Below are 13,323 nucleotides of genomic sequence, written 5' to 3'. Positions count from 1 at the left end.
GGTCCCTGGGACTGCAAGGAGATAAAACAAGTCTATCCTAAAGGAAATCAGTTCTGAATACTCATTGGAAGGACTGATGCTGAAACTAAAACTCCACTACTTTGGTCACCTGATGTGAAAGAGTAAACTCATTGGAAAAGACCTTGATGCTGGGAAAGATGGAAGGCAGGAGGAGAAGGGGACAAAAGAGGATGATATAGTTGGATGGCATCATGGACTCGATGAACACGAGTTAGAAAGCTTCAGGACTTGGTGATGGACAGGGAAGCCTGGTGTGCTGTAGTCCATGGGGTCACAAAGGGCTGGACACGACTGAGTGACTGAACAGACTGAGCTTAGTTGTGGGTGGGGACTTCCCTGGTAGCTTAGCTGGTAAAGAATCCACCTGCAATGAAGGAGACTCCTGTTCGATTCCTGGGTTGGATCCCTTGGAGGGGGGCTTGGCAACCCCCTCCAGTATTCTTGCCTGGAGAATCCCCATGGACAGAGGAGCCAGGAGCCCAGCAGGCTACAGTCCTCAGGGTGGAAAAGTGTTGGACACGACTGAGTGACTAAACACAGCACAGCTTAGAGGGCCAGTGCTATCCCACCCCCTACCCCTAAAAAAGGACCTATATTTATATTCCAGCTCTGTCAGTAAGTTATAAGGCACTTAGGAATATAAGTGCTGTGTTAGGTTCTTTAATATATTATCTAACATTATGCTTTTAATGATCTAAGGATAATTAACCCCTCCCTCTAATAATAGAAGAAAAGGAGGCTTAATGAATTCAAATGATCTGCCCAAAGTCACAATAAATGCCCTTCTATTACTGACACTAACCTTTCAAGACACCTAGGACCAAAAGAAGGAAATCCGGTGTGAGGATCAAAGAAAAGGCTTAGCTAACTTGGAGAAGGCAATGGCACCCCACTCCAGTACTCCTGCCTGGAGAATCCCATGGATGGAGGAGCCTGGAAGGCTGCAGTCCATGGGGTCGCTGAGGGTCGGACACGACTGAGTGACTTCACTTTCACTTTTCACTTTCATGCATTGGAGAAGGAAATGGCAACCCACTCCAGTGTTGTTGCCTGGAGAATCCCAGGGATGGGGGAGCCTAGTGGGCTTCGGTCTATGGGGTCACACAGAGTCGGACATGACTGAAGTGACTTAGCAGCAGCAGCAACATGGAAAGTCCTTAGTTTACTGCCTAGCATGTGGTAATTCCCAATAAATGATATCTGGTATTAGTAATAGCAGTTCATTACAGGAACCATTAACGGATCACATACAGTGCATGGTTGCCATTGAAAAATTTTCGAATTCTGGCTATTCATCTCATTCACTCTCTCCATTCATCCAGTAAATCCTATACATTCTCTTACTCTTTTTTTGCAGATCATGGAAACTTATTCTTAAATCCACAATCTCATTTATTCTATAAACTCCATAGGGCAGAGACTTTGTATCCTCTTCCTCACTATATCCCCAATACCTACAACAGTGCCTGGCATTGGTTCGGTTCAGTTCAGTTCAGTTCAGTTGCTCAGTCGTGTCCAGCTCTTTGCGTTCAATCGTGTCTGACTCTTTGCGACTCCATGGACTGCAGCACGCCAGGCCTCCCTGTCCATCACCAACTTCCAGAGCTTACTCAAACTCATGTCCATTGTGTCCATGATACCATCCAACCATCTCATCTTCTGTTGTCCCCTTTTCCTCCTGCCTTCAGTCTTTTCCAGCATCAAGGTCGTTTCAGATGAGTCAGCTCTTCACATCAGGTGGCCCAAGTATTGAAGTTTCAGCTTCAACATCAGTCCTTCCAATGAACATTCAGGACTGGCTGGATCTCCTTGCAGTCCAAGGGACTCTCAAGAGCCTTCTCCAACACCACAGTTCAAAAGCATCAATTCTTCAGCGCTCAGCTTTCTTTACAGTCCAACTCTCTCATCCGTACATGACTACTGGAAAAACCACAGCCTTGACTAGACATTGGTAGTTTTTCTAAGTTAACTGATTGAAGGCAAAAGGCTAATTGGGACTTTTAGCTCTTGCTTTTCACTATTGTCATCAGGACACATAGGCTTACATTTTCATCAGGGCACATAGGCTTACGCAGTCCCAGTCTTAAGAAAACAGATGTGACCCCAGGCAACACCTTTTCCTTCAAGGCACAACCAGATACTATACAGAGCCTCGGAACCCCAAGGTGGCGGAACCCTGAAGCAGGCGGAACATAGGAGTGACGGAAACTGAAGGCAACGGAATCGGAAGCTGTGGAACCTCGGATTTAGCGGAACCAAAGCGCGGCGCCCAAGGAGTCACCCGGACTCTGTTTGGAACGGAAGCCCAGTGGCCGGCAGCTTCCTGGTTGCGCGGCGACTCTGAGGGCCCAGTTTAGCCGTGGCGATGTTGCCCTACACCGTGAATTTTAAGGTGTCGGCGCGCACCCTCACCGGGGCTCTCAATGCCCACAACAAGGCGGCGGTGGACTGGTGAGGGCGCCGGGTTCCGAGGCCGCCAGGCTCGGCCAGGAGTCTCTGAGGGGAAGGGGGAAAGAACAAGCGGTTTCATCCGCCTGCTTAGTTTCTCTTCAAGACTGGACGCTGCCTTCACACTTTAGAGATTTTCATTTTTAAATGCCAGCTTTCTGTTGTTACTATAAAAGCTGTAAAAACTCCCATATGGGAACTTACCCTGGGTGGATATACTTGCCCTCGTTCTCTCATCTCTTGTTTCTCTTCGCTCGTTCCCCTCACCTTCCTCACCGTCCCCATTCCCCACTCTTACCCTCTCCTCCCAAGTCTCCGGGCTTCTCGCCCCCATGTCAATTCCGTTCTTCCCCAGTTCTGTCTTCTTTTTCTCTCATCCCCGTTTCTTAACCTGTATCCATTCAACAGTGTGCTGGACGCTGTGCCAGGACCCTGGGCTCTCGCCAACTCTTCATTTCACCTTTATCTTTTTACTATAAAATGACAACGATAATTAATAACCAGGCAAATATAAAGCAGACTGCTTGTAGCTGTGGCTCCTGGGAAGGTTGGCAAGAGTACAGAAACTTCCTGTTGAGTGTTCATCTTTTTATCTGGTTGGAGGGACCAGGGCTCATCACAGAGCGTGGAGTGTGATCCCACGCACTCTGTGGATGCTTGGCATTCAGAGTTGAGTAAGACGAGGGATAAGCTCTCGAAGACAAATAGACGACCCGAGTCGCTTTATATGTCTTTACACCTCTACAGGCATATCTCTCAGAACTTAATTTTTTTATCCGGGAAAAAAAAAAAATTTCAACAAGTTTTGTTTTTTAAAGCTTAGCTAGACCTTTTCTATTTAAATGGTAAAATGTAATGTGCTAGCCTTTGGGCTTACATAATAATTTTATTAATGGCGGTGCCTATTGGTTAGATTTATCTGTTGTTTAGGATGCCTTTTGGCAAGAGAGAAGTTGTTTTGCTTTGCTCTTAACTTAAATGTTAACACTTTTTGTTAGGGGCTGGCAAGGTTTAATTGCTTATGGATGTCATTCGCTTGTGGTAGTGATTGATTCCAATACTGCTCAAACGCTTCAAGTTTTAGAAAAGCATAAAGCTGATGTTGTCAAGGTAAGTCAGATCCTACTTCCACCCTATCATAAATTGTCTGTTCTAAAGTTTTAAATATCGCTGGAATCTCATTAAAGTCATATGTAGAAATGTTGAGTAGGTTTTACATGTGATACTCTTACTTGGGGTAGCCTAATATTTCCATATCGGGTTTTCCGAATGGCTCAGTGGTAAAGAACCCACCTGCCAATGCAGGAGTCTCAGGTTTGATCCCTGGGTCAGGAAGATCCCCTGGAAGAGGAAGTGGAACACACTCCAGTATTCTTGCCTAAAGAAATCCATGGACGGAGGAGCCTGGCCCACCACAGTCCATGGGGTCACAAAGAGTTGAACAAGACTGATCACACATGCGCATGCAGTATTTCCATGTATAATGTCGCATCAGTATTGAACTATTAAATGCTAGTTCTTAGGTCATTTTAATGCTAGTGGAAAACACTAATTTTGTCCTGTACTGCACCACTCATTTCACTCATTAGTTTTGAGCATCTAGTATGTGCTAAGAGTATAGAGATGAGAAAGCCCTCAAGCAATTCATTGTCTAGCGAGGAAGAGTGAGAAGAAAACTTACAAATACAGTGTGGTAAGTGAGACCTGTTTCATATGCTATGGGAAGACGAAGGGACTACAGGTCACCTGGTTGTAGGGATCAGAGGAGGGCTCAGAATTCTTTTCATTTTAGGGACTAGTAAACAGTAGCTGGCTGAGTGAAAAATTAGGAAGTGCACTGCAGGAGAAAAGGAGAATAGACTCAAGAGGAAGCAGTGTGTGTAAAGGATGGCCAAAAGATGGAATACACATGTAATCAGTAGGAGTGATGAAAGAAGGCAGCCGGAGAAAGTCACCTACCCTGAAAGGTTTATAAGATTATGATGGACTTTGGACTTTTAAGTAGGAGATTGACTTGATCATATTTTCATTTTAGAAAAACTCACTCTGGCAGTAGTGGAAGATCTGTTGGAAAAAGGCAAGACAATGCAATGGGATCATTTAGGAGAGTTGTAGTAATTTTGGCAGGAAATCCTTAGGGCCTAAAATAAAGAGGAGACATAAAGGAGTCAGATTTAGGAGCTCTCTAAGAGGTGAACTTGATAATGTTTATAGTAAACAGTCTTAATCAACAGAATGACCCCAAAGCAGGAACCCCCGGTTTGATGCCTGGGTCAGGAAGATCCACTGCAGAAGGGATAGGCTACCCACTCCAGTATTTCTGGGCTTCCCTGGTGGTTCAGAAGGTAAAGAATCCTCCTGTAGTGTGGGAGACCTGGGTTCATCCCTGGGTTGGGAAGATTCCCCTGGAGAAGGGAATAGCTACCCATTCCAGTATTCTGGTCTGGTGAATTCCATGGACAGAGAAGCCTGGCAGACAACAGTTCATAGGTTCTCAGAGTTGGACGTGACTGAGCAACTTTCACTTTAGAGGTGAACTTTACAGTGAACAGTCTTAAGGGAGAATCAGAATGACTCGAGGTTTCTGTATGAGTAGCTGAATGGTAGTATTGTTTTGATGACGTGACTGTGTGAAGTCAGTGTTTAAGGTGCAAAGTCTGAGACGCCTGGGGCAATTGAATTATACTGATCTGAAATTTTAGGAAAGATGTTATTATTGGAGATGGAGATCTGGGGTCTTTTATTGGTTGTTAACTGTTTTATTGAGATACTCATACCATAAAATTCATGCATTTAAAGCATACAGTTCCATGGTTTTCAGTATATCCAGAGTTGTGTAGCCATCACCACTATCAATTTCATAACCCTGCAAAGAAACCATGTATGCCTTAGCAGTTGCCACCTACCCCCTTTCCCTTCATCCCTGGGCAGCCACTAATCTGCTTTCTGTTCTGTAGATTTGTCTGTTCTAGACATTTGAAATGAATGAGATGGTGCAGTGTGTGCTTGGCATCTTTCGCCTAGCATAACGTTTTTCAAGATTCATCCATGTCACATGGCTTGTGTCAGAACTCTGTTCCTTTTTATCGCTAAATAATATTCCACTGATACAGCATTTATTTATTGATGGATATTTGGCATATCTCACTTTTTAGGTATTAGGAACAATGCTGCCATGAACATTTGTGTACAGTTTGTTTGTGTGAACCCGTGTTTTCATTTCTCTTGAGTATATAGCCTCAAAGTAGAATAGCTGACTCACATGGTAACTTTATATTTAACTTTTGAGGAACTGCCAGACTGTTTTTTCTCAAAGAGGCTTCAATATTTTACATGCCCATAGCAGTGTATGAGGGCTCTAATTTCTCCTCAAACTCAACATCTGTCCTTTTGATTATAGCCCTCCTAGGGGGTATGAAGTGGTTCTCATTGTAGTTTTGGTTTGTGTTTCCTTAATGGCTAATAGTGTTTAGCATCTTTTCATGTGCTTAGTGGCCATTTGTAGATATTCTTTGAAAAATGTCTATTCATTCCTTTGCCCATTTTAAAATTGTATTTTTTAAAACTTTGGAGTTGAAAGAATTCTTTATGGTTCTAGATACAAGTCCCTTATCAGATATATGCCTTGGCAAATATTTTCTCTCATTCTGTGATAGTGCCCTCTGAAGCACAAAAGTTTTAAATTTTGATGTAGGCTGTAACAAAGAACCATTGCTTTTCCCAGTGTCAAGAAGATTTATATCTTTGTTTTTGTCTAAGGATATTATGATTTTAGCTCTTATATTTGGGTTTTAGATCCATTTTGAGTTAATTTTTGTATGTAATGTGCAAAAGGGAAATATACAGGGGATTTTTTTTTTTAATATCTACATGTATCCTATGATCTTGCTAAACTCATTAGATTTAGTAACTTGAGTGTTATTGTTTTGTTTTTCTTATGTAGACAGTAATGTTATCTGCAGATAATGACAGCTTGGATTTTTCACTAGTAATCTGGTGTCTTTTCTTTCTTTTCCTTGTCCTCTTGTGTTGATTGGGACCTCTACTACAGTGCTTAGGACTGAGGGAGAATGCCTTTGTCTTACCCTGAACCTAGGAAAAAAGCATTCAGTCTTTCACCATCAAGTCTAATGTTGAATATAGGTTTTGTTTTTTAATTTTTTTGTTTTGGGGGAAGAAATATTATATCTCCCCCCATTTCTGTCTTTTTTGCAGTTCTGGAGTTTTCATTTCTTAGTATAGATGTGTGTTTCAGTCTGGTGTCATATTCCTTTTGGCTAAAGAATTTCCTTCAAGTCCTTGAGGCATGTATCTGATATTGGTTGATCCTTTCTGATTTTATTTGTCTGAGAAACTGTTTCACCAGTACTTTTTTTTTTCCTTGTAGTGCTTTAAAGATCACTCAATTATCTCCCAGAGTAATTTTTGTTGGGAAATTTTTGTCTTTGTTTCTCTGTATGCAGTGTATCTTTTCTCAGCTCCTTATCTTGATTTTCAGCAGTTTGATTATGATGTGTTTAGGTGATTTTTAAAAAATATGTATACAGAGATGGAATTCAAGTACTACACACATACACACACACACACACACACACACCCTACAATAATCTTATCTGTGGTAGTTTTATTCTGTAAAGTTGTTGGAAACACTGAATTAGCAAATACTGAAACACTGATTGCTCCTGGGGGAAATAATGCAATTTGGTTCCTAGTGAGCCTCTAGTTGCAATATTTTCATCAACTGATTGATATATAACCTTGTTTTATATGTGTTTCTGTTAAAAGACATCTTATTTATTATATACTGTTGATTTATTATCATTGAACTCATGGCCGACAGCACCATAACTCATGCCTGGACAGAGCTTATTTCGTGTGTTTTTTCTGTAATGCATGGCACAGCTTCTTGTGCTTAGGAGCTCTAGACAGCACTTGAGCACTGCGCCGGGGACCGTTTTAAACAGTGAAGTCACAACCGGAAGCCCAGAAATGTAAAACACAGTAGTAAGTAGGCCTCAGAACAGACAGTGGTTATACCCTGAGAACTGCCGCAAGAGTGCCTTGTCAACCGCAGCTGGGGTGCTCTTGGGTGTTGAGTGACTCAGGTTTGTTACCGCTCTGCGTGTGTCCGTTAATGACGGTGAAAGCACTGCAGATACTGATTTTACAAATAAAATTACAAATGCGTTCTAGCGAGTAGGCAAATTCACAAATACAGTTTCTGTAAATAACGAGGAGGGAGAGTATACATACCTTCACACGTGTATAAAGTAAACATGTACATATATACACATTCAAACATATATACATGCATGTGTGCAGACACACATTCTCATTTAAAAAACATTCTTGCCTGAGGAAAAGATGTGTCTCGTTAACACTGAAGTTCGGAACACTTTTGGCCATCTTTTTCATGAATGCTATTGGAATTGATTAGCATGCCTCCCTACCTAAGCATTTTCTCTGAGTGTGTTTACTTTTATGTGTACATACATGTGTGTGTCTGTGTACATAGGTATATCCCTATATATTCAAATACAGGTATATATTTGAAGAGTCTGCGGTGTTCAGTTTGTTGACTAAACACATACTTGAATGTCAGCTGCAGGCACTGTGTTAGGGTCTGGGAATAGAAATGTGAGCAAGGCCCCCATGATCCTGCCATGTGGAGCAGGACTGGTGATAGGTCAAAACAAAGTAAATAAAATAACTCCAGAGTATTATGTGGGAAATGATCCAAAGTAAACAAGTAGGAGCTAAAGAAGGCAGGTTGTAGCCAGGGAAGACCTTGGCTCAGAGGAAGGACTGTTCTATTCCTTATTCTGTCAGTGCTCAGTACTCAGGAATTAACCTGATTTGTGCTGGGATTCTTGTATTTTTTATTTAAAAAACTATTAATGTTATTATAAAAGTATGATGCATAAATTTATTTTTTTAGAGAAAAAACTGCTGCAATTTTTTTCCGATTTATGAGTGTTTACCCAGATTTTTTGTTTGCTTTTGTGTTTTCCTTTTGCAAGATTTTGGTAGCTCAAAGTTGTCTCCTTTTAATTAGAAGAATAGAGTGCAAGAGAAGATTCTTCTTATCAGTTTAGGATTTTACGTGTTCTGTCAGAATTAGATTTTATGGTCTTTACTGTGATTAGATGATATACCAGTGATCATACCATTTTAAGAGATAGTGTTCTGGAATTTTTGCCTGAATTCTCTAGATTATTAAGCCTGTGTCTCATTTCTGATATTTTAAAGGCAAGAAAGTTGTGATGTTTTCAAAACTATTTTAGTTGCGGCTTTAAAAAAATCATAATAAAAATGTCTGACTTTTGAGGAAGCTAATTTCCTATTTTTGTAATATAAGTGTAGAATGTAGCTTGAGTTCTGGTCAGTGTTTTATGAAAATTATGTATGGTTTACATCCAGTGCACATATTTACTTGATTTGGTTTCTTCTTGATACTAGGTTAAATGGGCCAGGGAAAATTATCATCATAACATTGGCTCGCCATATTCCTTGCGCTTAGCTTCTGCTGATGTCAATGGAAAGATCATCGTTTGGGATGTAGCAGCAGGAGTAGCACAGTGTGAGATCCAAGAGCATGCCAAGCCTATTCAGGGTGAGGAAAGTCCTTGCTCCACCGAGCGTCTGTGTTAATACACTTACTGTTAGAGCGGTTGGTTTTTGTCCCTTTCATTTACTTTCATCACTTCTCAGTTAACTCTTGATTGTGTGTAGCCAGTTCTGTGGATCCGAATCTAGCTTTCTTTTCCCTATCAATATGCTCCTGGGCTTATTTCCTCAGATCTCAGTTGATTTGTGCTTTGGTAAAATGCATTAATTTCAGTTGAGCATGATGAGAAAACTTAAGCTCCTTATAAATGGTCTTGTAGATCTAAGCTATAAATAAACTCCCCAGAACTGCACCTTTGAATTAGCTCTCAATGCTTACTTTCTGCTAATAGAGATAAAATGCTATTCTCATTTTCATATATCAGTAGATCATTTGCTTGCTTATGTTACTGACCTAATCAATACAGCATTCCTGGCTTTGACTGCGTGGCTCTCTTGACTGGGTGAATCTTTTAAATGACTGTTAAAAAAACACTTACTGAGTACTTACTGTACCTACTGAACTAGATCTTTATCTTCTTTATTGTCTTGAAAAAACGTGCAATTCTGTAAAGTCCCATTAATAACTCCACAAAAACATTAGGAGAGTCTGACATTGATCCTGGCTAGGACAAGTCTTTGACATAAAGTTTTAACTAATGAATAGTGTAAATTGCCTTGTATTTTCTTTGAAGCAATATTTCAGATTACTTGGAAATGTTGACCTCTAGATTCTAATGTTCAGGCAGCTCATTTTTATGTAAAATTAGTTTTCCCTGTCAATCTTGACACACAAACTTAGATGCAACATTGAAGAGGAGGGGGGAAGTTAAGATTTTAAGGATTATGAAAACACATACACACAACTAGATATAAAGGATGCATTAACCAAGTGTTTTAAAGTGGGTGATTTCTGAATTTTGTCTTTATTTATCTGGTCTTTGCAGATGTTCAGTGGTTATGGAATCAAGATGCTTCCCGGGATTTATTGCTTGCTATCCATCCGCCGAATTACATTGTGCTCTGGAATGCAGATACTGGCACCAAACTCTGGAAGAAGAGCTATGCTGATAACATTCTTTCTTTTTCTTTTGATCCTTTTGATCCCTCACATTTAACTTGTGAGTACTAGTTTTCTTGTGGAAAATGAATTGAGGTATTTGTAATATATATGGTTAACGCTATATACATAAGATACACATACACGTACACCCATCCATACATCTTAAAATCAGACGCACATCTAGTTCATATCTTTTCAGTTCCTAGTAAAGATACTAAATCATAACCCATATTTTTTTCAAGTATTCTGATGATTAGAAATTTAAATCAGCAAGCTAGACCTTCAGTGTATGGAATTTGTGATCAGAATTAGATTAGTCAGAGAACGAGAGAGTTGCTGTGTTATTCTAATTCAGACTTAATTAAATTTTTTTTCTAGGAACATCAAAAGAACCTGAGTCAAGGGTTTCATTTAGTCTGTGGCCGAATTCATTTCTTCCTTTTCAAAATATTGTTCTAATTCATTCCAAGCCTTTTGAGTGCCATAAACAGATGCATGTCAGGAACAGACTAAGCCCAAGGGAGTTTTTTCTTGTAGAGACTTTTTTTGCCAATGTACTTTAATGTTTTACTGAGCCACTGATCTAAAAATTAGATTCTAGACAGATATTTTTGTGACTAAATATTTTTTATTCAGTTATCCAACAAATATTTCTTGAGCTTTTACTTGCTATATGCACGGAGTGTTCTGGGAGCCTGGAATATATCAGTGAATCAAGACAAGGATTCTTGCCTTCATAAAGTTTGCATTCTAGTGAGGAAGAATTAGGTGGTAACCTATGAGCATAATGAATTAGTACACTACAATGTATTATGAGTGGTATAAAAAATAAAACAAGATAAAGGGAGTGGGAGTGGGCTTGTTGTAATAGATAAAGTGGTCAAGGTAGACTTCATTTTGATATTTGATGAACAACTTCAAAGAGATGAGGACATCTACTATGGTAAAGAATGTTTTCCCTGGATTTGAATGACTCAACATTCCAATTTGTATCCTCCAATATTTATTGAGGGGTATATGAGTTGATGGAGGGACAGAAGGTCAGACAAGTAGAAATCAAAATGGGAAACATAGCTGTATAAATAACTGCAATACGGTGTGTTTAGGGTTTGTGTGTGTAAATGTGTATATGTGAACGTATGTGTGCACTCACTAGGTTGCTGTGGAGGGCAGTGCTGTGGGAGCCCTGAGGAGAGCAGGCTTAGCTGACAGAGTCAGGGAGTGAGGACATCACAAAAGGAGGGGACAGACTTCGACCTTGAAGGATGCCTTCTATAATCTGAAATGGAGACAAAGCTTCAGGTTAATTTACTGCATCTCTGTAATTTAGTTGATGAAAGCACGAGATTTCAAAGCATCAGTTGACCTAACATCTTTGATTTGCTCATTGAATGTGCTGGGGTTGTCATAATTCTTGAATGCTTTGTTCCCTGCCTTTAAAACAGCCTCACTCATTGCCAGGAGCCAGGGTAGATAAGATTTTTATGATCAGATAGATGTTAGTCCAGAGAAGACGATGACACCCCACTCCAGTACTCTTGCCTGGTAAATCCCATGGATGGAGGAGCCTGGTAGGCTGCAGTCCATGGGGTTGCTAGGAGTTGGACACAACTAAGCGACTTCACTTTCACTTTTCACTTTCATGCATTGGAGAAGGAAATGGAAACCCACTCCAGTGTTCTTGCCTGGAGAATCCCAGGGACGGGGGAGCCTGGTGGGCTGCCGTCTATGGGGTCGCACAGAGTCAGACACGACTGAAGCGACTTAGCAGCAGCAGCAGCAGGTGTTAGTCGGCCCCAGTTGTGAGGGGGATTATTTTTTCAATCATAAAAAGGCATAAAATATTTCTGTTTCCTGTACACTTAGCCACTGTTGGCACTTTTACTCTAGATATTAAGTGAAACACTCTTTGCATATCCCAAGCTTCAGTTTGACACTCAAGAAGAAAAAGGAAGTAAATTTAGACAGAACAACTCATGATAATGATAAAAAATTAGTATCAACAAGTTAAATATTTGAATTTGCCAAATGTGGTATGCAGAACCTCATATATAGGTTTTTTTTCCCTCTTCTGTGAATTTTATATTCTGAAAGTCTTTAGATTTTGAAGTTATGAGATATAATGAGGAAAGGTTTCTAATCAAAGTCCGTACACTGAATTTATTTGGAAGAACAAGCATTTGCTTTTTCTGCCAGTAACCTGGTATCTTTTTAATTTAAGATATTAATTTAGAGTGCTGAGCTTGGAGGCCTCTGATGAATTGTAATGGACCACCTGTTTCTGTTTAACTTGGAGAACATTCCCATTATGTCTGCATAACACTGCCAGTTCCTTATTATTAAAATTATCATTACCTTGCTCTTAAAAATGTATTGGAATAAAACTCTGTGCTAAACTTGATTAAACTTTAATCAGAGTTTCACTTCTCTCAGTACAGTACTCACCAGCGAGGGCATTGTATTCATCTCAGATTTCTCTCCATCCAAGCCTCCCTCAGGACCTGGGAAAAAAGTTTACATATCCAGTCCACACTCCAGCCCAGCTCACAACAAGCTGGCTGCAGCCACAGGGGCCAAGAAGGCTCTTAATAAAGTGAAAATCTTAATCACTCAAGAGAAACCTAGGTAAGTTGCAAGTATAAAACTAGCAGCAACATTCATGTAACTCAGTGTTTATCTGTTTATTGAAAATATCATTTTTGGAGATGTATTAAGATTGATTTTCTTCTTCGTGTTACCCTTTCTTATTTCTAATTTTGAATTTATAAAAGGAAAAATATTTTTTGTTTCCTCCTCTAAGAAGAGATTTAGCACTTAGCATGGTTCCTTTGTTTCCAGTAATGCAGTAAACAACCCCCACTAATTTTCAGTGAACATCTTTGACTTCTGAAAATGAGAGAGAAAGATTGTAAGATGGGGGCCACTGAACACATTACAAATTGGGGGGCAAAAACTGGATTATGATTTTAAATACATTTTCCTGACTTAAATACTGTGTAATGTCATTAGCCAGTAAAATATGAATGTTTTTCTTCTGCATGTAAAGGTGCTTTCCCATAGTGGTTAAGGGCCAAGATTCTAGGGGAACTGTAGCTCTGTGACTTGGAGAATACTTTAGTCTTTCTCAGATTTCACTCTTCCAATATCCAAGATATGGTGTTTTAAAGGGTTTCATAGGCCTGTTA

At 40.0% G+C, this 13,323-nt stretch overlaps 1 protein-coding gene across 3 annotated transcripts in view; it reads left to right on the top strand.

Annotated features, from left to right (window-relative positions):
- Window positions 1-2,325: 2,325 nt before the first annotated feature.
- Window positions 2,326-13,323, top strand: part of WDR11 (WD repeat domain 11) — a 59,164-nt gene continuing 48,166 nt past the window's right edge. For 2 of the 3 annotated variants that reach the window (XM_010859244.1, XM_010859243.1), the window contains exons 1-5: window positions 2,326-2,472; window positions 3,468-3,579; window positions 8,929-9,082; window positions 10,023-10,196; window positions 12,577-12,763. In XM_010859244.1, coding sequence (XP_010857546.1) covers window positions 2,387-2,472; window positions 3,468-3,579; window positions 8,929-9,082; window positions 10,023-10,196; window positions 12,577-12,763 — 713 coding nt within the window. In that variant the 5' untranslated portion in view covers window positions 2,326-2,386. The remainder of the gene's footprint in view (window positions 2,473-3,467; window positions 3,580-8,928; window positions 9,083-10,022; window positions 10,197-12,576; window positions 12,764-13,323) is intronic. The other variant, XM_010859245.1, reaches the window with a different exon arrangement.

This window comes from Bison bison, unplaced genomic scaffold (genome assembly GCF_000754665.1).
Source record: "Bison bison bison isolate TAMUID 2011002044 unplaced genomic scaffold, Bison_UMD1.0 scf7180017864456, whole genome shotgun sequence".
NCBI classification, from domain to species: Eukaryota; Metazoa; Chordata; class Mammalia; order Artiodactyla; family Bovidae; genus Bison; species Bison bison.
Note: the sequence above shows the minus strand (reverse complement) of the source record. Positions and strands in the feature narration are given on the sequence as shown.